Here is a 25,393-nt window from a genome sequence, read left to right on the forward strand (position 1 = left end):
TTGTTTTATTGTAAAAATACTTCAATGCATGCATTTTAAGGCAGTGTTGATTAACATCTGTGTTATCTGTTTCTTGATTTGTTTATTATTGTTCAATGTACTGCATCCAATTATCAATATTTTTATTGAAAAAGAAGGAATGCATATATTTTATAAATCGTAAGCTCAGGCTTCCACTTTCCATAGTATTTGAAGTATTTAAAACAAAAAAAAATAGTGTATGATTCATGTAGTGTTGCCTGGTAAAAATGTACCTGGACTTTTTCACTAGACAGATGGAAATAAAACCACTCTGGATTTATAAATGCGGCTTTCCACTGATTGCATAATTTGCAAAGTTGTATGGCAGAGACAGAACACTATTGTACATATGACATGATTTTAAGGGCGATTCCCAAAATTATGATTCTCTTGAAATTATATAATTCCAATACAGTGTTTAAATGAGTTTATATAAATTTAATAATTTAGCATTATTTGAATGCTTAAGACAGAGCTTTATTAACTCATACTGTATGTGGCCGTGAAAAACTATATTTTAATGTACATTGTCTCCACTGCTGAGACTGGTATTAACATATTAATCAAGACTGCCTCTTTAATTGGATCAAAAGTGTCGTGTGCAAGTTCTATTGTCTCCTTTTAAATTCTATAACCGCTGCCTCTTTTAGCTAAACTCTAGACATTTGGCTATATAAATGTTGTTCTAACGGAAAATAAAATGTCCGTTATTAATACTTAAGTATATGAGGCAAATTGCATACTGTCATTTTAATTTATCTATGAATTTACCATAAACTGACCCCTAACCACGCTTCCAAACACTGTGTTTGTGATTGGAGGGGTGTTTTTGACAAAAGGTGGAGTAGGTATAATTGACAGTTCAATCGGCCAATCAAATATCTCAGTCTGTGTCGTATTTTTTTAGTAACCAGTCGTTGGAGACGATGGGTGGGACTTATCCTTGCGTCGCTGCTTGCTACCGGGGTAACAGAGTTTTGAGGTTGTACGGAATGTTGCCGGTGTAGCAGGAACTCCCGCCATTTTTCAATCAGCTATAAACCCTCTTGTTTGTTTATGTAATCAGCAAGTCCCTCAAAACAATATCTACGCGGTCTATAGTCGCTGCGGATAGGGAATTGGTACGACGCTTTGGCCTGGAGAATCGACTACAACACGGACCTGAGCGGCATAAGAAAGCCCGCCATACCAGCTCTGACGGGCCGCCTTTCGCGCTTCCATCCCCGGCACCCAGGACCTTCCGTTCACTCCTTACGCTGTCTTCAGACATCCCACCATGACTCCACCGGCTCCCCCAAACCAGCGGATTTCACACGGGAGATATAACTGATCAACAAAACAGTACTTTTGTTTTCACGCGCTTCTTAAAAGCAAGTAAAGCAGCGTGTTAGCCTAGCCCGATGCTACGCCGCTGAGACGCGCGGTTTCACGGCATATTCAGTTCAAGCGGAGAGTTCAGTAGCTCACTTTGCAGACATATCCACTACCGCAGCAAGCCCTCGATGGCACCTCTACTAGGCCGGAAGCCGTACCCGTTGGTTAAGCCGCTGTCGGAGCCGCCGGGCCCAGGAGAGGAGGTGTTCATCATCGAGCACACTAAAGAGGCCTTCAGGAACAAAGAGTATCCTTTCTCACTGTCTCCTCTACCACTTGAAAGCACTAGACATACAAACACGTGCCTGCAGGACTCTCGATCCGTTGCTTCCACGCGGCTCGTGGAGTCTGAGCGTGTGCGAGCGCAGTGTGTCCATTTATGCCTTTATTATTGTTTTCATCTTGCGCGCCGCATCACATTGTAACGCTAACCGGCTAAAGGTGACCATGACGTTTAGATCAGCAGGGGCTTAACTCTTAAGACAGTGCTAAATGTTATATTTGTCTGATTTAGAGTACTGAAGCATGGCGAAATACGTATTGTTGAGGGGTTGTTGTTCTGTGTGCATTTTAGAGCGAGCTAGTGCTAGCGAGCTAGCTTCAGGACGCAGTGTGTGTGTAACGTCTGGCTAACGTAAACAGTTTTTCATCCGAACTGCCATGACTCAATCTTGTGTAACACACGCACGAGCGCGCATTTACAGTTCAGGGACATATCTGTGATGATGTGAGCTTATAGATTGATGCTCCCGAACAGCCAACCGTCTGTTGAGCGAGACTGCGTAATAGTTATCTATATGCTGGGAGTGTGTGTTTATGATTGTATAAACAGTTTTAGCTCAGGCTGCTGCTGCTGCTGCACGAGATGGTTTTCGCGCGCCACGTGAATTTGGTCATTTGGACAGGATGTGTAGAGATGAACTTTATGGCATAAGCAACCAAGTATATGCGTTCTGTGGTGTATGCTGTTTAATTAATATTTGTGAAATATTAGATATTTTTTTGTAACTATAACTAGTACTTGCTCCAGACATTATATTTGAATTGCTATGTAAGTGTGTTTTGTTATTTATCTCACACAAAATCTCTGATCTGACAGATATCACTGCACTAGGTTTCTAGAGAAACTAAAAGGAAAGTGACCCGGGTGCTTGTTACGGAACCAGAAAGCTAGCCAATCAGAAACGTTTACTGCTTATCAATCACTGCGCTTTCGGGGATTATGACCAGTGTTGGGGAAAGTTACTTTTAAAAGTAATGCATTACAATATTGCGTTACACCATACAAAAAGTAACAAATTACGTTACTTAGTTACTTTTTATGGAAAGTAATGCGTTTCGTTACTTTTGAGTTACTTTTTAAATCTGGACAGGGCTTGCTTGCTTGTTTTTAAAATAAAAAAGTTATATTTTTGGCAAATATAAAAGCCTTTTCACACCAAAAGTGAAATGAATAAGCCTCAGGCTGAAGGGAAAGTAAATTTACGTCTGTACAGTAGAATGCAGAAGAAGACATTTCAACACACTTCAATAAAAAAAGACACACAAATGTTTGTCTAGAGTAATTTTTGCTTATTAGTACGGTTGAACTGGATCATTGAAGGTCAGAAGCAAAGACATCGGTTAATAGAATGGGATTAAATACATAAAGGATATTTGTGTTGTTTATCATTTAATTATTGCAGGTTTGCGTTATATTCTGAGCATTTTTTTTATTCAGTTTGAGGAATACTGAATCTGTTTTTTTATTTTGTGAGTGAGATGAATTAATGCATATTCATATTTATTTTAGAACTACAGTAGCATCTTCTGATTTCTCTCAACATGGGGACAGGAGAGCTGTCAGTCAATAAATTGGAAAAAAAAGTAACTTGCGTTACTTATCTGAAAAAGTAACTCAGATATTCTCTTGTAAATTAAAAAGTAATGCATTACTTTACTAGTTACTTGAAAAAAGTAATCTGATTACATAACTCGCGTTACCCCCAACACTGATTATGACATCTTGTTGGCCGCCTGGTCTGTGGAGGGCGGGCCTTTAGAGTGAAGATAGCAAAACGATTGAGTTTGAAGGTGAAGCTTATGTATATGAAAACTGTCTGTCTGACTCGTTCGTCAAGATTTAATCACGTGCTTAAACTTTACGCATGCTTTCAGTAGGTCCATCTCAGCACTTAAAACTAGACAATTTTCCATCATTTAGTGTGTGTTCTAGGTTTAAGTTTGTTCTAGATCTGCCAAATTGGTGTTTGAATCAAGCTTGGCTCAAGTTTTGAGTCAAAGTTTAGCATCTTAAGAGGTGTCAAGTCATAGTGCCTTATACATAATAATAGAATAATACATCGGGTGATATATTGATTAATCTGATATTTATCTGCCACTAAATTTTGCTTGTCTGATTAACAGAAGTGTTATCCCTTCTGATAAGCATCATCCTTGTATCAGTTATAAAATCTACTGACATCCATGTCATAGTAAAAAAAATAAAGTTTTGTTTTAAACCGAGCAATTTTGTCAATTTGTTTGCTGTCGTTAAACACCCAAGTTTCTAGATATACTGACATCCTGCATTTAAAGCCCTTAACGGGTGACCACTAATAATTATGGTTTGATACACATTTATGTAAAACGTGAACAGTGCAAAATTAACTTAAACACAAGTATTTATCTTAGCTCTGAAATGATTTCAATCTTTCAGAGTGCTTGTAATTACAATTTTACTGAGGCTGTTGTATTTTTGGTTACCATTACTGTTCTTAATTGCAAATTTAGTTGTTTCATTAATTAATTCATGCGGGATCTGCTGCTGTTGGCCCTTTAATTATTGAGCTGCTGTGCTACACGCATGCATTAATTATGAATGAGGCTCTCTCAGACTATGGACAGCAGAGCTAACATCACTTGATCAGCTCTGCTTTGGAAGTACTGCTTGAGATTTGAGAAGTTCTAGAAGAGCTAGAAGCGATGTAGTGTTTGAGTGCGTTTTTTGTCCATAACACTATTGTTCAGAGAGTATGAAGCTCGACTGCGCAGGTATGCAGAGCGGATATGGACATGCAAAAGCACTGGCAGCAGCCAGCTTACACATAAGGAGGCTTGGGAAGAAGAACAGGAGGTCGCAGAGCTGTAAGTAACAAAAACGAGTGAATGCGTGAGTGAATGAATGAACTTGGAGCATCAACAGTTGCTCTCAAAGTCTTATTCTGAATATGTAGTAGTTCTCAATATGTAGTAAGCTGTCAGTGCCTAACCTAGCATTTTTGGGTGTCTAAAGCACAGAAATGCTGAGTTAGGTAAGCAGCTTGCTGGGTTTACGCTATAGCTTTAGTCATATATTAAAAGAAACTAGGCCTTTTATTGTCAGCGTTTATGGCAGGGATTTATAGTTTGCTAAAAGACATTTCTTATAGTTTACTAAAAGAAACTAATAGACATTTAAGTTAAAAATAAATAAATAAAAAGTCAAAAGCACACTACGTAATTAGTCAAATTTAGCTAAGATTAAAATTAAAACAAAATATAAAAATAAAAACTTGTTCAGAATATGAATAAAAACTGTGTTGCTGTGATACTAAAATAATGCTGGTTTGTGGTCTTAGAACACCTGGAAATATCAGAATTTTACAATTGGAAAAGTCATGGAAATATTTTACCAATCTGAACTGATTCACAGAAATGTGTCTGAACAACTTGTACCAACACTGTTTTTGCTACTGACATTTGAATCAGAGAATCATTTGTCATGTCTGTCTCAACACAATTTATATCGTCAGCGGCATCACAAATATATCAGGAATTTTCAGGATTTCGTCCTATTTTTCATCCAGTATTTTTTTTTAATAGCTGTGCCCAGCCCTAAAATATTTTTGGCTTAAAATTGTTCTTGCAATTTTAATAAAATGAGTAATTTAAAGGCACGGAAATTCACTGGGTGTGGGAACCCTTTATTTTCCAGCTTGTCTGCTGTGTATAGCAGAGAGCTTGTAAACTAAATTATTGTCAGGCTGTTGTGTATAGGGAATGTCATATGACCAAACCTCTGCTCTCTCATTGGTGCATTTTTGCCTTCAACCCTCCCTCCAATCTAATAAGTGAGTGTATAATTGATTGAGTCTTCAGCAGTCAGGGTAGATAACTGCTCTGCTTTTCTACTTCGTAAAACAATAACTTCAAGTGAAAATCTGTGACCTGCTCAACTGATATGAGGACAGCTTTCTGTGTGGGTGTGAGTGACGGAGAGAAAACAGTTTAGTCTTATAAGCTGCTTATGTAACCAGACACTTGTACACTCAGAGAACAGTTTGCTGTACAGACCATATAGAGCGGTATGCTGCTGTAAGGGTCAGTGTGTTTTTGAAGCTATTTTTACAGTTCATTCTTCATTCCTGTGTTTCTCATCTCCCTCTGCTGGTCATAAAGTGTATGAAGTTGTTGTGTTTTCATATGAGCTCCACTGGTTATTTTAACATGAATCCTCCCCAAATAAATGAAGGCCATATAGAAAGGAGACATTATCAAATGCCAATGAAGGAAGACCTTCAAATGCCAATGAAGCATTTTGCAGTATTTTTTGTCTATTTTGTTTTTTCCTAATTAAAATAACTTTGGGTTTTTGTGACTTTGTCCATACCTTTTAATTTTGAAGTCATCTCTATAGCACTATGCTCTCACAAGTCAACTCTTTACATTTAAGTTTTCTTATATGGCTGATAGGACTGTCACAACATAAATATTTTAGGTACCAGTGAAACGTCACATTTCTTGATTCCAAGCAAAAACTACTAGACTAACTAATGTCGCTTTTCCACTGCGTGGTACGACTCTGCTCGGCACGGCTCAGTACGGTACGACACAGCTCGGCTCGGTTTGCATTTCCACTGCAGTTCAGTACCACTTTAGAGTGGGCGGGATTATTCACATGTCGTTTTAGTTGCGCCACCTCTATTGCCGCGACTCCTGAAAAACGTTTTAATTCCGCGTCGCCCCATCAAGATCTCGCTGGATCCGCTCCACTGCTATCAACGAGAGGAATGTCTGTACTTCCTCAACAGACAACGAAACAGCCACTTTTTGGTTGTTAAAAAAGCTGCGCTTGTTCAAAACGGTTGCGTTCGATCCTTCGCTGGCTGTGCTGATTTAAATCTAGCGGTTCTGTTGTGTTTGTGTCGTAAGTTCAGTGACGCAGGTAGTGACGATTCTCTCCGGCCAATCCGTGATCAGTAGAGTTTACACGTCACGTTTTGGTAACGGTACGGTTCACTTGGAACCTCAACCAAGGTGGTACTAAAACAAAGTACCAGGTACTGTACCCAGTGGAAACCCCCCCCAAAAGTGAACCGTACCGTGCCGTACCATGCAGTGGAAAAGCACCATAATATAAAGTTCAAACATTATTAAAGACAAGTAAACAGTCAGTAATAAAGTAAAAACTAATTACAATCAATGGGGCTAAAGAATACAATGTAGCAAAGTTGCAATAAACAGTGCTTTAAGTTTTCAGGAAGGTCTAATGGTAATATTCAGGTAAGAAATTGGGCAAGTGATAATTCTTTTCTTGAGCATCTTTCACGTTGACTATCAGGCAATCCTTAAGGCCCCGATGTACTTCAAGCGAAATCGAAGAACTAACTGATGTGACATAATTTCAAACAAAATCCAGCCAAAACGAAGTTCGTTTTGTTTGTTTTGGGGGTTCGAAAAGGCTTGCCAAAGCGAATTTTTCTGAAAAGTTCGTTCCAGCTGCAAAACACCTTCGTACTACCATTGGTCCGTGACGATTACGTCATAGGAGGTGTGTGCTGAGGCTCCGCCTTCTTTCATGCAGAACTCTTCTCTGGGTTAATTTCGTCTGTCGAGTCCTTGGAGGTGAGATGTCCGCGGGTAAAAACATGAACACAGCGGAGAGCCGCTTTATAGTAGCAAATTAAGTTGTGCTTCTGATGAAGTGAGACACTGACACTGTTTTTCATGTTTAATACTGCTGATTGCTTTTGAGCAGTATATTGAATAAAGTGGCATGTAAATACACGTGACGTGACTTCACGTGAGCGCTAATTTACAGAGCTTTCGCAAACATACCCATGTTGCTATGATCAGATTATTATAAAAAATATTCTTGCTGTCTTCTCCATTTTTGTTGTTTATTTTGTTACTGAGAGGAAAGCGCGCAGCACATATTTACATATTCATATAAACGTTGCTTTCAACAGAGTGGGCGGTGTTGGGATGTTCGATAACAGTATACGCTGCTCACATATTTCGAACTTCGTTTTACCGATAAACGAAGAACGAAAAATAACTTTGTTTTGAGTATATCGGGGCCTTTAGAGTCAAGCTCTGCACTGGTTAGCAATAACTTGTTGAAAATCGTACATTTGAGAGGCTGTCGCATACAATACAGGCTCTTTATTATATCAGTATGGACAGGAGAATTTCTTTCATCAATTGTGGTAGTGTATTATCAGTTCAGAAGTCACAGTAAGTTTGTTTTAAACTTATGTAGCCATTGATTGTTTGATTTTTGGCAGGCTTCAGGAGGAGTATCCAGTGTGGTTTGAGAAGCCTGTTCTGGAGATTGTGCACCATAACACAGTATCTCTCGATAAGCTAGTGGATCTGGTCTGGTTGGAGATTCTCACCAAGTATGCTGTGGATGAGGAGTGCGACTTCTTGGTATGAACTTGGATTTAATATTTGGACTAAAAATTCCGAAAAAGTGGGGTAACATTGTCCTGGAAAACCTGCAGATGTCAAGGAATTTCAAAAGTTATTCTATAACAGTGTAATTTTTCTTCTTCTGTCTACTTATGCTCAGTTCAAAGTATTTGCTTAGATCAAACCTACAATGGTAAAAGTAATATTTGTGTAACTCATGGAAAAAGCAAGTTTAGTTCCCATCTTTCTCCAATTCTTCTGCTCTCTCTTTATGGATGTGAAATCAACCCTCTACGGACACCTTGGCAATTGAATCACCATTGGCTAGTAAATTTTTTTTAGTTTACTCGCCAGACTTATATATATATATATATATATATATATATATATATGTATGTATGTATATGTTTGTTTGTAAAATGGCACAGTTTTATAAATATCTGAAAGTACACTCTTAACATCAGTCAGTCAAGCATTATAATATGATAATCAATATTATGAAAATATATTTGTGCTAATCATATACTCAGCCTCCAACTCACACACTGGCGAGTAAAATCTGAGAATTTATTAGCCATTGGCTAATATTAGACATCATTTAGTCGCCCAGAGTGAAGATTTAGTCGCGTATGCGAGTGATTTACTCTCAATGTAGAGGGTTGGAAATAGTAATTCTGTCTCTCTCTCTCTCTCTGTAAGGTTGGCAAGGATAAGACATTGCACGTGAAAGTGGTGAAGATTCATCCTCTGGAGAATCCTCCAGAAGAAAATGTGGAGAAAAAGATGGAAGGAGCTTGTGATTCTCCATCCAGTGATAAAGAGAATGCTAGTCAGGAGAACCTGAAGAAGGAGCCACAGTCCAAAGAGGAGGACGGCAGGAGAGAGAGTCTCTGTGAGTCTCAGCTGCTCTTCATGGTCATCCTCTTCATGATATCCTTCAATGTATTATAATAATATTTTTTGGTTCATATTCAAATGATACATTTTTGTAATCTTTTATGCTACTATTTTTGTCACTTTGATTATCGATAAATACATTGAACCGGGATTGCATATAAAAACGAGTTTTTTGGTGAATTAAGAATTGAATGACAATAAATATCTTTTTTTTTCTTTATTTTGTCTGTAGCTGATAGGGCCCGCCGCTCACCCAGAAAACTCCCAACCAGTATGAAAGAAGAGAAGAAGAAATGGGTCATGCCCAAATTTCTGCCCCACAAGTATGATGTCAAACTTCTCAATGAGGACAAAGTGATAAGTGACGTCCCTGCAGACAGCCTGTTCAGAACTGAGCGGCCTCCCAACAAAGAAATAATGCGCTACTTCATCAGACACTATGCTTTGAGGTTGGGCTCAGGAGAGAGCGCCCCCTGGGTGGTGGAGGATGAGTTGGTGAAAAAATACAACCTGCCAAGCAAATTCAGCGACTTTTTACTGGACCCTCACAAGGTGGGATACATAAATGTGATGCTTTAGAAAAAAAGTGTTTTTGTAGAAAATTGACTTGTTATATTAGATTTTCCTCTGTTTAGTTTTTGGCAGAACATCCTTCAGCTAAGAGGAAAAGCATGAGCTCACCGGAAGGTAAACCCAATAAGAAGCTGAAGACTGCGGAGACGGGAAAAGACAGTGAGGGAGTCAAAGTAAAAGGGGAAAAGAAGAAAAAGAAAAAAGATTCCCAGAACATACCTCTCAGCCCAACCCTCTGGGGTCATATGCAGGTATTTATAATACTAACCAAAGCATAAAAGCACTCTTCACATTAGGGCTGCACAATAAATCGCATGCGATATTTAACGCGCATCTTATCAGTAAAGCCGGTTCTGTAATCAGTGGTTCATATTCGCGCGATTTTTTTGTACAGCTCGTCAGTGAACAACGGCTCTTTTTAGTTAGTGCTGCTCAATGTGAAAGCACGCAGGTGATGGAGATTTACCGTTGATTACAGAACCGGCTTTCTGACAAGATGCGCATTAAATATCACATGCGATTTATCGTGCAGCCCTACTTCACATGAATCATTCTAGATTCTATTAGTCTACTAAAAATAGTTTTTAATTGAGTTGGGTGTTCATGGATTGCTAAGCTACCAATGGGATACTCTGATAAGTGTAAAAATATATGGTACACAATTATATTGAAAAACAATTCAATAGTATTAACCTAGACAGGAAAAACATTTTTAAAAAAAGTCTCTCCTCTTTTAGAATTTTATCACTGATTAAACTGAAAGATTGTAAATGATTTTTATCAGTACTATTGTTGTTTCTTGTATGCTTTTGTATAATGATTGTTTCTTAAGAAAATTTTATATTATTGTAAATGATGCATGTTAAAATGATATTGTTAATGTTGCCATGAATATAGCCATTGTCGCTGATGTGGCGTTAAAGCATAAATAAATAAATAACCTAAACCGGGTATCATAATGTTGCTGTTTACTGTTTGGAGCAGAATAGCGGCAGAATGCATGACTATGATGTCTTAAAATGCTGTCCAGGTGGTAGGGATGTTAATTAATGATCAATTAATTGGTGTTAATTAAACTCACTTTAGTACGGATACATATACTTTTGACCTGTTGACTTGCTCTCTTGATTGCTCAAAACAAATTTCTCCTAAGGGAGACAATAAAGGATAAACTAACTAATAAACTAACTTTTGCAGTAGAATTAATATTTTTGTCAACTTTTTTGTCATTTTTGTCTGTGAGGTGACTTGTAATTGGATGAAGAAAATCTTACATTCTTTAATGGTAATTTTGGGAGTTATTAATGTTTTTTTTTATTATTCATTAAATATTTGTTGGATTTATTTATTCTTCTGTATTTTCTTTTGTTCAGGTGAAGAAAGTTAATGGATCTCCTTTAAAAATGAAAAACTCAGGTACATCTAAGAAATGTGATGGGGAAAACATCCTCAGCACTCCAAAATCAAATAAAAAGCAGGGAGACAAAAAATCCACTGACCCCAAAAAGAGCCGCAAGAGTGGGGTCACCAAGACTCCCAATGGCCAGAAGCTCTCCAAAAAGGAGGACAAAAGCGCTGGAAGCGCCAAGAAACCCAAAATGAAGCAGATGACCCTTTTGGATCTTGCCAAAAGCCCACCTGCAGCCGCTAGCCCAAAAAAGCGAGGCCGAAGTTCAAGTACTGGCTCTGCTAAGCTGGGGAAACCGTTGCCGCCCATGGCCTTACATCTCCTTCGGTTTTACAAGGAGAATAAAGGCAAAGAAGATAAGAAGACCACTCTGTCCTCACTGGTGTCTAAGGCAGCAAAAACGCTGTCCGCAGAAGATCGTGGCAGGCTTCCTGAGGAGCTGAAAGAGCTAGTTCAAAAACGCTGGGAACTACTTGAGCAGAAACGCCGATGGGCCCTTATGACCGAGGAGGAGAAACAGGATGTTCTGCGGCAGAAGCGCCAGGAAGTCAAGCAGAAACTGCGTGAGAAAGCCAAAGAGCGGAGAGAGAAAGAAATGCAGATGAGGCGGGAGATGTCACGCCGTTACGAAGACCAGGAGCTCGAAGGCAAGAGCTTGCCAACGTTCCGTTTGTTCGACATGCCAGAGGGACTTCCCAACACCCTCTTTGGTGACATAGCCATGGTAGTTGAGTTCCTTCACTGCTACTCTGGCCTCCTGATGCCTGATGACCAGTATCCTATCACCTCCATCGCTCTGATGGAGGCTTTAGCTGGAGAGAAGGCGGGTTTCCTGTACTTGAACCGTGTGCTGGTGGTGCTGCTGCAAACACTTCTGCAAGACGAGCTGGCGGAAGGTTACAGTGAACTGGACATGCCGTTATCTGAGATTCCTCTGACCATGCACTCTGTATCCGAGCTGGTGCGCTTGTGTATGCGGCCAACGGATGCCCATGAGGAAGAGAGCGCCCGTGGTTCGGATCACTGGCAGCCTGGTGCGGGCTACGATGACATGGTGAGCAGTGAGTTCTTGGAAAAGCTTGAGACGTCGGAGGTGTTTGAACTGACCTCTCAGGAGAAGGTCAGCCTGCTGGTGGCGCTGTGTCATCGTATCCTCATGACCTATTCGGTGGAGGATCACGTGGAGGCCACTCAGCAGCGATCGGCCGAGCTGTGGAGGGAGCGGCTTGCGACGCTTAAAGAAGTCAATGAACGTAAAAAGGCAGAGAAGCAGAAACGCAAAGAGCAGATGGAGGCAAAAACCGATTCTAGCGGAGATGTACTAATGAGGGCAGAGAGGAGGAAAGATTCAAATGTGAAAAAAGAGACGCCTAAGGTCCCCACCAAAGTGGAACCAGAGCCAGAGGACATGATCAGCACAGTGAAAAGCAGACGCCTGATGTCCATTCAGGCCAAGAAAGAAAAAGAAGAGCAGGAACGGCAAAACAAAGGTGAGAGACGTGTAAAAGTCAAATCAGAATGCCAGAAAGTAGGTTCAAAGGAACAACTGGTTGAAGGTGAGGTTGCAGACTGTCCCGTATTTAGGGTTGGGAACCGAGAACCGGTTCTTATTCAGAACCGGTTCTGTTTTTTGAAAAGAACCGGAACCGTGAGCTATTTCTAAGTTTCGGTTCTGAAAACGGTTCTGGTGCGACACGTGACCAAGCGCTGTGAGCAGCCTTGTGCCAGCGTTTCCCGTAAACGATGTCACAAACTAAATAACAGAAACGCCGCCCTGCCTCTTTAATTACTGAGCACATTGCTTCCCATGACGCGCACTCCACAGACGTGCCGTGTCTTTAACTGCCGAACACATCGTTTTCCACGAGTGTACGCGCACTCGCGTCTTTGATAACTGTGCACGTTGTTTTGTCTCACTGTACACGTACCGGCAGCGCGCAGCTCCTGCCGCCACTAAATTACATTATATTTGTCCCCTGTTGTTAATGTTGTTGTTGTTGTTGTTCTTTGTTTCTGTTGTTGAATGCCGCACACAAATGATGACGCTGTCGACCGGCTTACGTCACTTCTTAGTACCACTAAATAAATAGACTGCTATGGTTATGTAAGTATGAGGGTTAGATTATTTAGTGTACAGGTCCATTTCAAGAGTGATAAACAAAGTAATAGAAAATATTTATTTTCATGCATTTTAAATGTTTAAAAATGTGGAAACCACTCATTGCATCACACCATCTCCTGACTGCATTATTATTTGTAAAATAGGGGCTTTATGGAGTGTGTGTATACATGGTTATAAGTATAACAGTTAATATTTCATTAATTTAGGGAAATGAACAAGTGTCTTGGCCCTCAAGGGACTATTTGGCCAACCAGCTTATTCCTGCTTGAAAAGCAAAATGTTATTGATAGTGTAAAAAACTTTGAAGCACATGTGATTGATGGACTAGCATTACTCAACATTACTTACTACCTTCCAGCAACATTACATTCAATGAAGGTAAAATAGTAAAAAAAAAAAAATAGTTAATTTAAATGGAATCGGAACCGGAATCGTTAGGCAAAACTGGAACCAGAATCGGAACCGGAAAATTTCTAACGATACCCAACCCTACCCGTATTAGCCGGGACGTCCCGTTTATTGGGCCTAATTGATTTGTCCCATATGTGACCTCCCTTATCCCGTTTATTGACTGATACGCTGATCTAACCGCTGACTGATACAACAGCAGCAGTGCTGATCACGACACTTGAGAATGATCACAGGCACCTGTCATGATCTTAACCTTGTAACTTATTCTTGAAACACAAAATGACCAATAAAAGCACCAAAAGCAGCCCACATTAAATCTACAAGTTGTCTTTAATTAAAAAATATACATTTTCATATATACCACACACTCACACACACACACACACGTGAATGTATATATGTATATATGTATATATGTATGCATGTATGCATGTATGTATGTATGTATGTATGTATATATGTATATATATGTCCCTTATTTTTAGATGAAAGACCACAACTGTCCCTTATTTTCCTATTCTGAAGTTCCCACCCCTAGGTGAGGATGGAGTGGTATTCTAGAAACCTGCAAAGAGTAATGGGGAAAAATGAAAACTTTTAAGAGGTGTAAGAAATAAAACCAGCAGCACTAGAGGAAAGTAGGGTACAGAGGCAATGAAGACAGCCTGAAAGCGGCATGTTAGATGTGAAATGGCTAGAGATGTGTTAGATGTGTTTTACCCCCTTTTTAAAAAAATTTGCAGTAAAATGGGTTGTGAAAGCAGTTTCATGCTGCGCAATAAATGCAATAAATAAATGCTGTGCTTTTGAACTTTCTACCCATCAGAGAATCCTGAAAAAAATGCATCATGGTTTTGCTCGAAAATAATTAGCAGCACAACTGTTTTTAACATTGATAACACAATGGAGCAGCAAATCAGCATATTACAATGATCAGTGATCATGTGACACTGAAGACTGGAGTAATGACTGTTGAAAATGTAGGTTTGCCATTACAGGAATAAATTACATTTAAAAATGTCTATTTCTATTTTATTTTAAAATAGTTTGTTTCACAATATTACAGTTTTTACTGTGTTTTTGGTCAAAATAAATGTAGCCTTGGAGAGCATAAAGGACTTATTTCAAAAACATTAAAACTCTTACCAACCTCAAACGTTTGAGTGTTTATGTAACTTTTTCTTTAATGGATACTTTATTCCAAAAGGTAAGCAAATTACCTTTGTAATTAATAGGAAGTAACGTTGACCTTGTAGGAAGTTTGTGCCAAGTAGATTCAAAATATTTAAAATGCAAGAAGTAAAAGACCTTGGAGCTTCATAATGCAACTGCAGGAGTTTCATGTCATGATGGAAAACATTAAATATAACAAAGTTTATTTTTTAAAAAGTGTGTTATATATGCATCTCCTGCAGAGCGTATGGAGAAAGAAGCGGAGGAGGAGCGAATCAGAAGGCAGAAAGCTGCAGCAGAGAAAGCCTTACAGGATGCCGTCACTAAAGCGAAGCTGGTGATGAAGAGAACACCATTGGGTACTGACCGCAATCACAAACGGTACTGGCTGTTCTCTGATGTGGTTCCTGGCCTGTATATTGAGAAGGGATGGGTTCATGAGAGTATAGACTACACATTCACTCTTCCTCCTGAAGAGGAGCCAGCGTCGAAAGAGGAAGACAAAGAGGAGGAGACGGAAGGTTAGCCTACCTATGCATTTTCTAAAATACTGAATTTTTTAGTTGGATGGTTCTTCTGTTTGGGATTGCATTTAAAAAATGCATTAAATGTGTTTTCAAAAACATAAGTATATAATACACAGAAAAAATGCTGTTATTTACAGCAAATAAATATGTTTGAAAGTGTCTGTTTCTGGCTTTCTCAGATGGAGAGAAAGAGGATGAGGGCAGCATAGTCAGCACTTCTAATGAAAATGGCCAGCAGGGGGCACCAGTGCCTGAGTCCTGTATTGAGACCACTGTGCCCAAACAAGGCCAAAACCTCTGGTAAGTGTTCTTGCAAATTCCCAGTTGTATCGTTGATATCTGGGAAATCAGCCTTTAAGTAATTTGTGGCTCAGAGCTCTTTTTGTATGAGAATTCCAAAAAGAAAAAATGGGCTAAAATGAGTTGTAATGAAGATTTACAGTCCTATGGATCAGGACAGGGAATGACATCTGTCTGGACATCAGTATTGGGCAGCAACACAAATGCTTGTTCATAAATTGTTTTCCCAGGTTTGTGTGTGATTCACAAAAAGACCTCGATGAACTAATAGAAAGTCTTCACCCTCAGGGAGTAAGAGAGAGTGAACTCAAACTCAGGCTTCAGGTTAAGTGAGTACACACACACACATCTCCTTCCTCATGAAAACAGATATTTTCACACCTTACTTGCTCTCAATCCCAGTATAAATGGATTAATATTTGAGATGTTGTCTTTGTTTTAGTTACCAGGAAATCTTGCATTCCATCCATCTGACGAAAAAAGGTAACCCAGGCCTGAAGACCTGTGACGGATACCAGGAGCTGCTTAAATACTTGCGCAGTGACATTATCGAAGTAGCCTCCCGTCTCCAAAAAGGAGGCCTTGGAAACATGGAGGACACATCTGAATTTGAGGAGAGGGTGAGAGACATTAAGACTACATGTGGTGGGCACTATAACCAATATCATTTTATCATGGTATGGTAATGGTATATGTTACTGGCAAACCCTGCTGCATGGATATCTCCACCACTTTGAACCTACCTGACCTTTCACTTGTGTTTTCAGGTGCATGACTTGGAGAAGCTGCAGGACTTTGGGGAGTGTGTGATCACTCTGCAAGAGAGCGTGATCAAGAAGTTTCTGCAGGGCTTCATGGCACCCAAACAGAAGAAGAAAAAGAAGACCGGGGGAGAGGAGAGCACGACGGCAGAGGAAGTGGATGATCAGAAGAGACTGGCTGAAGAGGCCAGGGTGAGTGTGTGTGATCAATGGGGTTTCAAGTTACTAACACTGCAGTAGCTAATTTCATGATTCTCAATACCATAGCCAAAAGTATATAATATAGGCCAAACTGCTTTATTTAAAAATGAAATATGACTGAAAATAATAACTAATTAAAACAATGGTATGTATTCTTCATGTCCTAGTGAAGTGAACATTGTAGGCACTGAATGAACAAGCAGAAATAAAGGGAAAAGAAACAAATTTGTCTGCATTAGTACTAGCAAAAGCATGAGAAGATGAGAAAACAGACACCAAGGCTGCATTTAATTGATCAAAAAGAAACAATTCTTATCAAAAACAGTTGTGCTGTGTTTTATTGTGGAAATTTCGGAATTCTTTGAATAGAAAATTCAAAAGAACAGCATTTATTTAAAAGGGGTCATATGATGCGATTTCAATTTTTCCTTTTTCTTTGAAGTGAAAAGAATTTGCCACTGACGATTCAAGCGCGAGTTTTGAGCGGTGTAGAGTAGCCCTTGTTGTTTGTCATTTCTCCGATCACAAATGCAGACATGGTTTTATGTTTACGTTGCGGACGGCTCCGGGGGATGAATAAAGGTCTCCTGTAGCGAATCCATGAGTTTTTGTAAGAAACATATCTATATTTCAAATGTAATAAACACTTTTCTCTCACTTCCGCTGACTGTCATACACTGAACACGCGCTGCGTATACGTCATACGCCTTCCGCTGGAACGGATCCGCATATGATAGATAACGGAAGTGAGAGAAAAGTGTTTATTACGTTTGAAATATGGATGTTTTTCTTTAAAAAAACACATGGATTCCCTACAGGGGACCTTTATTTGACGACTTGTGGACTGTGAACTGCAACACCCGCTGACTGCAATGATAGAGCTTGGAATAGCCAGGACAATTTTTAATATAACTCTTCTGAAAGTGGAAGTGAGAGAAAAGTGTTTATTACGTTTGAAATATGGATGTTTTTCTTTAAAAAAACACATGGATTCCCTACAGGGGACCTTTATTTGACGACTTGTGGACTGTGAACTGCAACACCCGCTGACTGCAATGATAGAGCTTGGAATAGCCAGAACAATTTTTTTATATAACTCCCGACTGGATTCGTCTGAAAGAAGAAAGTCATATACACCTAGGATGCTTCGAGGATAAGTAAAACACAACCTAATTTTCATTTTTGGATGAACTAACCCTTTAAACCGCATAAACACATTTCATGATACCAAATACACAAAATAATATTCTTTTTAGCAACATCATATGACCCCTTTAATTAGATTTGTTTTGTAAAGTCTTTACTCTTACTGATCAGTTTAATGCATTCTTGCCAGAGTAAGTGAGTGGAGTGGAGCGGCAACAATTTCCCCTTCGTGCTCCAAGCTTTCAATAATCACTCCGCTCCGCTGACCATTTCCTGCTCCCTGCTCACTTGCTTGTTGACAGAAACGCGGCTTCGCCTTCACTGCATAACGAAATTTGCGCAAATTGCTGCTTCACTCTAAAAGTATGCCAATATGTTTCCAAATATCACATGTTCTATATAGAACATGTATTCAAAAGAAGAATAAACAGTTCTAGAAGTAAAGAGCCCAGACTTTTGAACGGTAGTGTGTGTGTGTGTGTGTGTGTGTGTTCACATTCAAACTAGACTAAACTTCTTGTGCATTTTGACTTTCTAGGTAGCAACAGCGGTGGAGAAGTGGAAAACTGCCGTTCGTGAAGCTCAGACTTTCTCTCGCATGCATGTTCTGCTTGGCATGCTGGATGCCTGCATCAAGTGGGATATGTCTGCAGAGAACGCTCGCTGTAAAGTGTGCCGCAAGAAAGGTGAGACACCTGAAGAACAACCTCAAATGTGAAGCATTATTTGATGTGTGCGTTTTAGAGTGTTAAACATTTTATACAGTGGCAAAAGTCTGGACATCATAAATAGGGCTCTATGCTTACTTTCCTTTACAAGTGCTCCTAATTTAAAAAATGTAGGAGCACAGTCAAAAAAATCAGGAGCACCTTCTGATCAATATTATGAGGTGATAATTTTTTACCTTTTGTAATGGCATTTTTTTTTCTAATTTTATTGAAAGTGTCATCTTTTGTCAAATTCAAAAATGTATAAGCTTTTTCAAAATTTCGAATCAAAATAGAATAAGAATAATTTACAGATCAAATTAAATCCATATTAACAAAATTAATTTGCACTACAGAGGTGGCAAAGAAGAACACGAAAGTGGCATGTAGGTATATTTACAGGCGTTTAATGAGGTGGCATGAGTGTAATTAAATTCATGTTGAGATGAATGTTTTAAATATAAATTTTGAATAGAAATATTAAATGATTTACTTTAATAATATAAATATTATTTCTATTTAATAATATAAATATTAAATGGTACTTTAAAAATTAAATTAAAACTGCCAGTAGGTGGCGGCAGGTCACTGATTTTATCAGTGAATCATTCATTCAATTGATTCATTCGAACAGCTGATTCACGGGCAAAGCAAATGACTGTCTTTATGAATGGGCAATTGAATCATTGACTCACTAGATTAGTTTAAAAACGCACATTCATTCATAAATGAAACACAGCTGTGTTTGGTTGGAGATGCGTAGCAGCTCAGCTGTGATTGTTTGAAACTATTTTCGTTGATGAAATAGAGCGAAATCAGGCAAAAATGTTGTAGTCAGACAATATAAGTCACTTGATATTAACTTCTATAACTGTTGTATTAAATCAATATCACATTTGCAAACTCCCTTAATAATCATTAAAAGCCGTCACTCACCTGAGTTCATCACAATCTCACAAAGTTCCATTATAATCAACGAAGTTTCTACACTGCACAACGAATCTCTTATTTACATTGTGTTTACACTTTGTTTGTTATAGGGATGTAACGATTCACTCAACTCACGATTCGAGTCACGATTTTGATTTCACGATTCGATTTGATTCACGATTTTTGTTTTTACAAAATGAGATTTAATACAAATTATAAATTAAATGTGTCCTTTTATTATTGCTTGGACAAAATGTTGCACGTTTCTTTGTGAAATTGAAATATAACACTATAATAATATACTAACATAGCACTTGCATATTATTGATCTTTTGTTGGTTTTGATTGCTTTTATTGTCCTCATTTGTAAGTCGCTTTGGATAAAAGCGTCTGCTAAATAACAAAATTTAAATATAGGCTAATGTAAATAACAAAACTAAATTGAAATTTTAAAACAAGCCCCAAATCAAATGAGTAACACAAATAAAGAAAATCGCATATAAACAAAATAAGGCTTTGTCTGTTCTCTTTCCATTTAAAATGAGAGGCAACCACTGCATTTTAATCAACATCCAAACAAAGATGCTGCATACATGCAACATGAACAGTTTTTAATCTAAATTAGGTTGTATCATTTCGAAATTTGAAGCAAAAACAGAATGATTTGACTTAAAATATATCTATTATATATATATATAAAAAATATCTGCATGAAAGCTGAGCTGAATGAGATGCAGATTCACTCTCTGCCAGCAGGTGGCGCTTAAAGCGTTTCCTTGGTTTCCGCTGTAAACAAAGCAGTGCTGCACTTATGAACTTAAATATGTATTATACAGAGGCAAGATTAAAAGAAAAAATACCATAATTTTCTAAAGACAGTAAGTTCCCCTCAGACATGCATTCATATAAACTCCTACCCCTAATTGAATCGCGATTTGTTTAGCATCTCAACTGATTTGAATCGTCACATATTTGAATCGATTTTCAACCGGCTCGTGGTTAATCGTTACATCCCTAGTTTGTTATAATGAGAGGATTCGTAAGCTTGTATAACTCAGCATGAACACAACTCCAGTGTGGATTCTGATTAACATTGCGTGAAAGGAATCAAGAGATATGTCTGTGATGCATTACTCAACGCTGCAAAAACACTTTGTAAAGTAGAAACCTTTGATGCTTCCCTGAGCACAAACACATATGCTGATCGGGTCAGTCGCACTGGTGCTCCTAAATAGTTTTTCATAGTCTCGCACAGTAGTTTTCAGTCACAAATGCACTGTAGAGCCCTGATAAAAATCATCAAAACTATGAAATGACACATTGCAAAATGAGAATGATGTAGTGACCAAAAAAATGTATATTTATTCATTTTCAGAGTTGCCACCCTTTGTCTAGATTCCAACCCTGTGCACTCTGGACATTCACTCAACCCACTTTATTAGTTGCATCCTGCAATGCTTTTTAAAAAGCATTGAACAAGTTAATCAAACTTTTTTTTAAATTTTTTTATTAATTTTAGGTTTATGAAGTTGCATGTTGGTCTATATATTGTCAAATTTCAAGTGTGTTCTGACTTTTGTATGGTCACGTTCAGTGTTTCACATTAATTACCTAGACTGCAGTGGCCTTCCATGGTTTTTAACAAAAATATACACTTCTCAGTCTCTCAATTGATGCATTCAACTTGAAAATGTACAAAAATTCATTTCAAGGTCCACCCACCGTAGTCTCTTGAAAACGTGGGAAACACTACTGTATGTGAACCAAAAGATCTTCAGACTCAGACCGCAGAGAGTAGTTACTTTACACCTTTAGAGTATGAAATATAAAGTGAAATGCACAAGGGACTGAATGACCATCAAAGAGAGAATGTCTGAGATTTAAACGGCACCTGTTGCTGTAATATGAGCGGCACGCAAGAAGAAGTACTGTGTGGTAACAGGAAGATTTAACATGTAATTGATCTGGTTTATGATTGTCTTTCTCTGTAGGAGAGGATGATAAGTTGATTCTGTGTGATGAGTGTAATAAAGCCTTCCATCTGTTCTGTCTGCGGCCGGCACTATACCGTATACCGGCGGGGGAGTGGCTCTGCCCAGCCTGTCAGCCAACCATCGCCCGACGCAGCTCAAGGGGCAGGTAAGAACATGCAGACACTGGGCCGCTTTCATTAAACTTTTGTAATTTGTGTGTATGTTAATGAATTCCAGTAATTCGTAAATCGGACGTGTGCATGCTTATTTACAATTAGCATAATCCCAGCCCATGTACTACTTTGTGTGAATTATGTGTACAGGAATGTTGTGGGATCTTAGGACTCCCTTCTTAGGTCTGGCCGCAGTATATTGTATAAATGCAATGGAGACTAATTAGCCATATGCCTAAAGATTACTCAATGAAAGCGTTAGGCTCGCAGATACTACTGGTGCTCATAATAGGCTAATACCCCCTTCATTGCGGACAGCTAAGCTAAAGTTTAACCGCAATAAGATTACCTAATTATGTGAAGATAAACTTGTTAAATATTATTACATATAGATGCAATGTCATCAAGTTTGCCTAAAAGAAAACAAAACATTTGGATGTTTTAAGCACCATTTACAAATTGTTCGGTGCTCATATGTTTTTTCCAGCGTTACTGCTATAAATAAGGCCTAGTCGTTCAGGGTTTGCTTAATTTTAAGTTTTTGTTCGTAGTTTTATATGCTCAAAGTTCCTCAGAATTAATTTACACATTTCTGTTTGCAGAAATTATAATGAGGACACTGAGGAAGAGGAGGATTCAGAGGAGGAAGACGAAGAAGACTCTGAAGAGGAAGAATCAGAAGAAGAATACAGGGACACGGGCCACAGCTGTGAGTGCCATTCTGAGAGCTTTGAAAACTGTTTTCATTAGGGGTGGGGGGGGATTATTATCATCATGATTATTATTTGTTTTTGTTTTTTTCCTACACAATAATATTTTGGGAGAAAAGTGAGATCAGCTACCTTGTTTATCAACTGTACTGTATCATCATGATGTGCTTAAGGGCTTGAAACTTTGTCTTATAAGTTTCGGCACAAACTCTAGGTTTGACTGTTTGTTTGGTTGTCACAGTGAGACCTAGGAAGAAGGTGAAGTCGTCTTTGAAGCCCAAAGTGCAGAGTAAACCACCACAGAAGAAGCATTCGCCTTCTAGTGCCAAACCAGCTCTCAGACCTGCTTCCAAGCCAGATCCAAAACCTGCACTCAGACCTGCGTCCAGACCAGATCCAAAACCTTCTCTCAGATCTGCTTCCAGACCAGATCTTAGACCTGCTCCCAAACCTGTTTCCAACCCAGACCCTAAACCTGCTTCCAAGCCGGATCCTAAACCTGCTCCCAAACAATCACCTAAATCACGACCTGGACCAAGCAACCCTGCAGACATCGATGAGCTGGTGAGTAAAACAAGATATGTGAAAGTGTGGTGTGTTTAATGCCTTTCTCATACACAGCATTTTACTATTTGCAGTAAATATTTTAGTTTAATATTGAAGTGTTGTATACATTTTGATAAATGTTGGATGCTCAAATTCTTGATTTTGCAAATGCTTTGCAAATAGGTTCAGCAGAATAATTAAAAAGCACTGTTGAAAAAGAACAGTTTGTTCAGAAAAAGAACAGTTCATTTATTAACAAGCGTTTCACGGTGTGCTGAAGCAAAAAAAACAACAACATGTAAATTAAAAAAAGAGTGTAGAGGGAATAGTTTGTATTGTCACCATTAGGCACCATATACAAGTGTTTCTTAAGTGTTGTTAATCGTGTGCAGGTCCGACAGAGCTCCAAGCCTATATCGAAGAAACAAGCTATTGAGCTGGAGAAATGTGAGGAGATCCTTCAGAAGCTGATGAAATACAGACACAGCTGGCCCTTCAGGTACACTCTCACAAGACCTCATGATTGATTTTGTCACTTGTAATTTACAAATATCACAATTACTCTCATAACATTTAATTTAAAAAGATGTTTAGATTTTAAGTGTTTACTTTATTAATTCTTAGTGTTTCAGTGTTTTTCATTATTAATTCATGAATTTGTGTTAGTTTGTTATTTGGTGATATGGAGAATTATGAAACCTGTCAGCGTGTTCTTCAACTTATAATAGTTTGATGTAGTGACGAGCCTAATTACTATTTGGTGATTAGTGTATCATTAATACGGTTAAATGATGCATATAAATAAGTGAAGCAGTTTAACTGAGGAGATGATTGAAAGTAGTCAAGACATAACACATTCTCTTCTTCTCATCCAGGGAACCCGTATCTGCTGAAGAGGCCGAGGATTATGGGGACATCATCAGCTGCCCGATGGACTTCACCACCATGCAGGACAAGTTCAAATCCTCCCAGTACCAGAGCGCCAGCGATTTCCTTGAGGACGTGAAGCTCATCTTCTCAAACGCAGAAGAATACAACCAGCCCAACAGCAACGTCCTGACCTGCATGGCACGCACAGAGCAGGCATTTATCGAGCTAGTGCAGAAGAGCCTCCCTGGGATCGGCTACCTGCGACGCAGAACGCTCAAACGGCAGGCCGCTCACTCCGAAGAGGATGATGACGAGGAGGAGGAAGAAGAGGAGGAGGAGGGCAGGAGGAAGATACAAAATGGGAAGCAAGGGAGAACCAGACAGACCAGACCACGCGATGGACAACGGAACCAAGCTGACAGTGAAAGTGAGGAAGATGAGAAGGAGGACGAGTCTGTGAGAAGGAAGAGCAAGCGGACAAATCGCAAAGATTATCGGGAGCAGGACAGCGACAATGAGAGGGACAGCAGGAGAACTGGATTGAGGCGGACTGTACGAGGTGTGACTGGTGACAAGGAGGCCAGCAGTGACGAGGACTCGGGCGTCCAGCGACATTCCAAGAGGCTCAAACGCTCATGAAGACCAGGGTGCTTTTTTGTGTTCTTTGTATTCATTTTCGTACCCCCTCCTTATTAATTAGAAGGCGAAAAGGGCTGCCCCGTACCCACTGCATATCGGACCGAACCTTTGCTCACCCCGATGTAGATGTTTCTGTTTATTTTACATTTTGGAAGTTTTTGTGTTAATATCGGAGAAAACTGATTTATATTTGTAAGTTGATTAATAATGGTGACACTTGGTTTTTCAACCTGAAGATTTGCATTGAAAAAGAGATGTCATCTCCTTGAGCTCTTAAGACTTTTTTCATTTGATATTTGGCCTAAAAAACACACAAAAAAAACAAAAACACTTTTTTGGTAATTGGGTTGCAGACACCCCCAAGCCATGTGTCATTTTGATGATTTGAGAGGTTCCACTGTAAAAGTTGACCTGTAAATGTTATAAAGTGATTCAGAATGAAACCGATCCTTTTGCGTAGACCCTCATGCAGCCTTTTATTAATCAGTGACCATCCAGAACTAGGCTCTTTCAGTGAAACTGACCTTATGTGTTTTCTGTGAGCTGTTTAATTGGCACTAAACTCCCATGGTGGTATGGCATTGAACTAAAAGTCTTTATTTTTGAATGTGCCACCAGATTTTTCTTTTCTTTAGTCGTTTATTATTTTGGCTGTTTTACAATAAAAGCTGTCATCCCTAAGTTTGGTTAAACAACTTCTGTTTTTGAAAAGCAGGAGATCACTGATCCTGTTTATTGGCATCTAATGATTCCTGTAAAACCTCATGCTGCTCTTATTCCCTGGAAACCAATAGGTGGCACTCTACTACAGTGGTCTTCGAAAGAAAAGCTCCCCTTGGTGTAAAACTGACATTTGAATGTTTATATCCCCACTAAAGACCTTTGCAGTGATAAATTGAACCTGAAATCAAGATGGTTAAGTCAGATGTGAATCTTGTTTTTGTAAACACTCAAGGGAAATTCTAGGATCTAATGGGCACAAATTGCTTTAATGCATCCACGTGTGTGTGTGTGTGTGTATAATCCATTCATCAAAAATTCCATAACTGTCATTCCTTTTTTATATTAATATGTAAATAATCAGCTTTGACTATATTTTGGTTTTTGATCGTAGCCACGGAAGCCTCAGTTTAAGATGTTTGTCCACAGCAGATGTGCTGCGCAGGGCTTTATTAACTCATTTTTAATGGAGGTTTCTCAAGCCTCAGTGTTTGTCCACAGCAGATGTGCTGCGCAGGGCTTTATTAACTCATTTTTAATGGAGGTTTCAGGTTTCT

General features: G+C 38.9%; 1 protein-coding gene across 1 annotated transcript; it reads left to right on the forward strand.

Moving 5' to 3' along the window:
* Positions 1 to 985: 985 nt before the first annotated feature.
* Positions 986 to 25,188, forward strand: LOC107684612 (tyrosine-protein kinase BAZ1B-like). Its single transcript, XM_016480912.1, has 18 exons — positions 986 to 1,642; positions 4,405 to 4,521; positions 7,923 to 8,067; positions 8,749 to 8,941; positions 9,179 to 9,498; positions 9,582 to 9,770; positions 10,893 to 12,417; positions 14,876 to 15,154; positions 15,340 to 15,460; positions 15,691 to 15,789; positions 15,903 to 16,080; positions 16,228 to 16,413; positions 18,107 to 18,254; positions 21,197 to 21,344; positions 21,954 to 22,060; positions 22,303 to 22,625; positions 23,000 to 23,106; positions 23,483 to 25,188. The coding sequence occupies exons 1-18, from the start codon at positions 1,524 to 1,526 to the stop codon at positions 24,114 to 24,116; spliced, it is 4,938 nt and encodes a 1,645-aa protein (XP_016336398.1). The 5' UTR covers positions 986 to 1,523; the 3' UTR covers positions 24,117 to 25,188.
* Positions 25,189 to 25,393: the final 205 nt, after the last annotated feature.

The sequence above is a fragment of the Sinocyclocheilus anshuiensis genome, unplaced genomic scaffold, assembly GCF_001515605.1.
Source record: "Sinocyclocheilus anshuiensis isolate Anshui unplaced genomic scaffold, SAMN03320099.WGS_v1.1 scaffold41, whole genome shotgun sequence".
Taxonomy (NCBI): Eukaryota; Metazoa; Chordata; class Actinopteri; order Cypriniformes; family Cyprinidae; genus Sinocyclocheilus; species Sinocyclocheilus anshuiensis.

Bases quoted from the DNA above. Each gene is read 5' to 3' on its own strand.
- LOC107684612 (XM_016480912.1), top strand. From the start codon at position 1,524: ATGGCACCTCTACTAGGCCGGAAGCCGTACCCGTTGGTTAAGCCGCTG. The intron at 15,155-15,339 runs GTTAGCCTACCT...TGGCTTTCTCAG, and splicing joins CAAAGAGGAGGAGACGGAAG to ATGGAGAGAAAGAGGATGAG. The intron at 18,255-21,196 runs GTGAGACACCTG...CTTTCTCTGTAG, and splicing joins TAAAGTGTGCCGCAAGAAAG to GAGAGGATGATAAGTTGATT.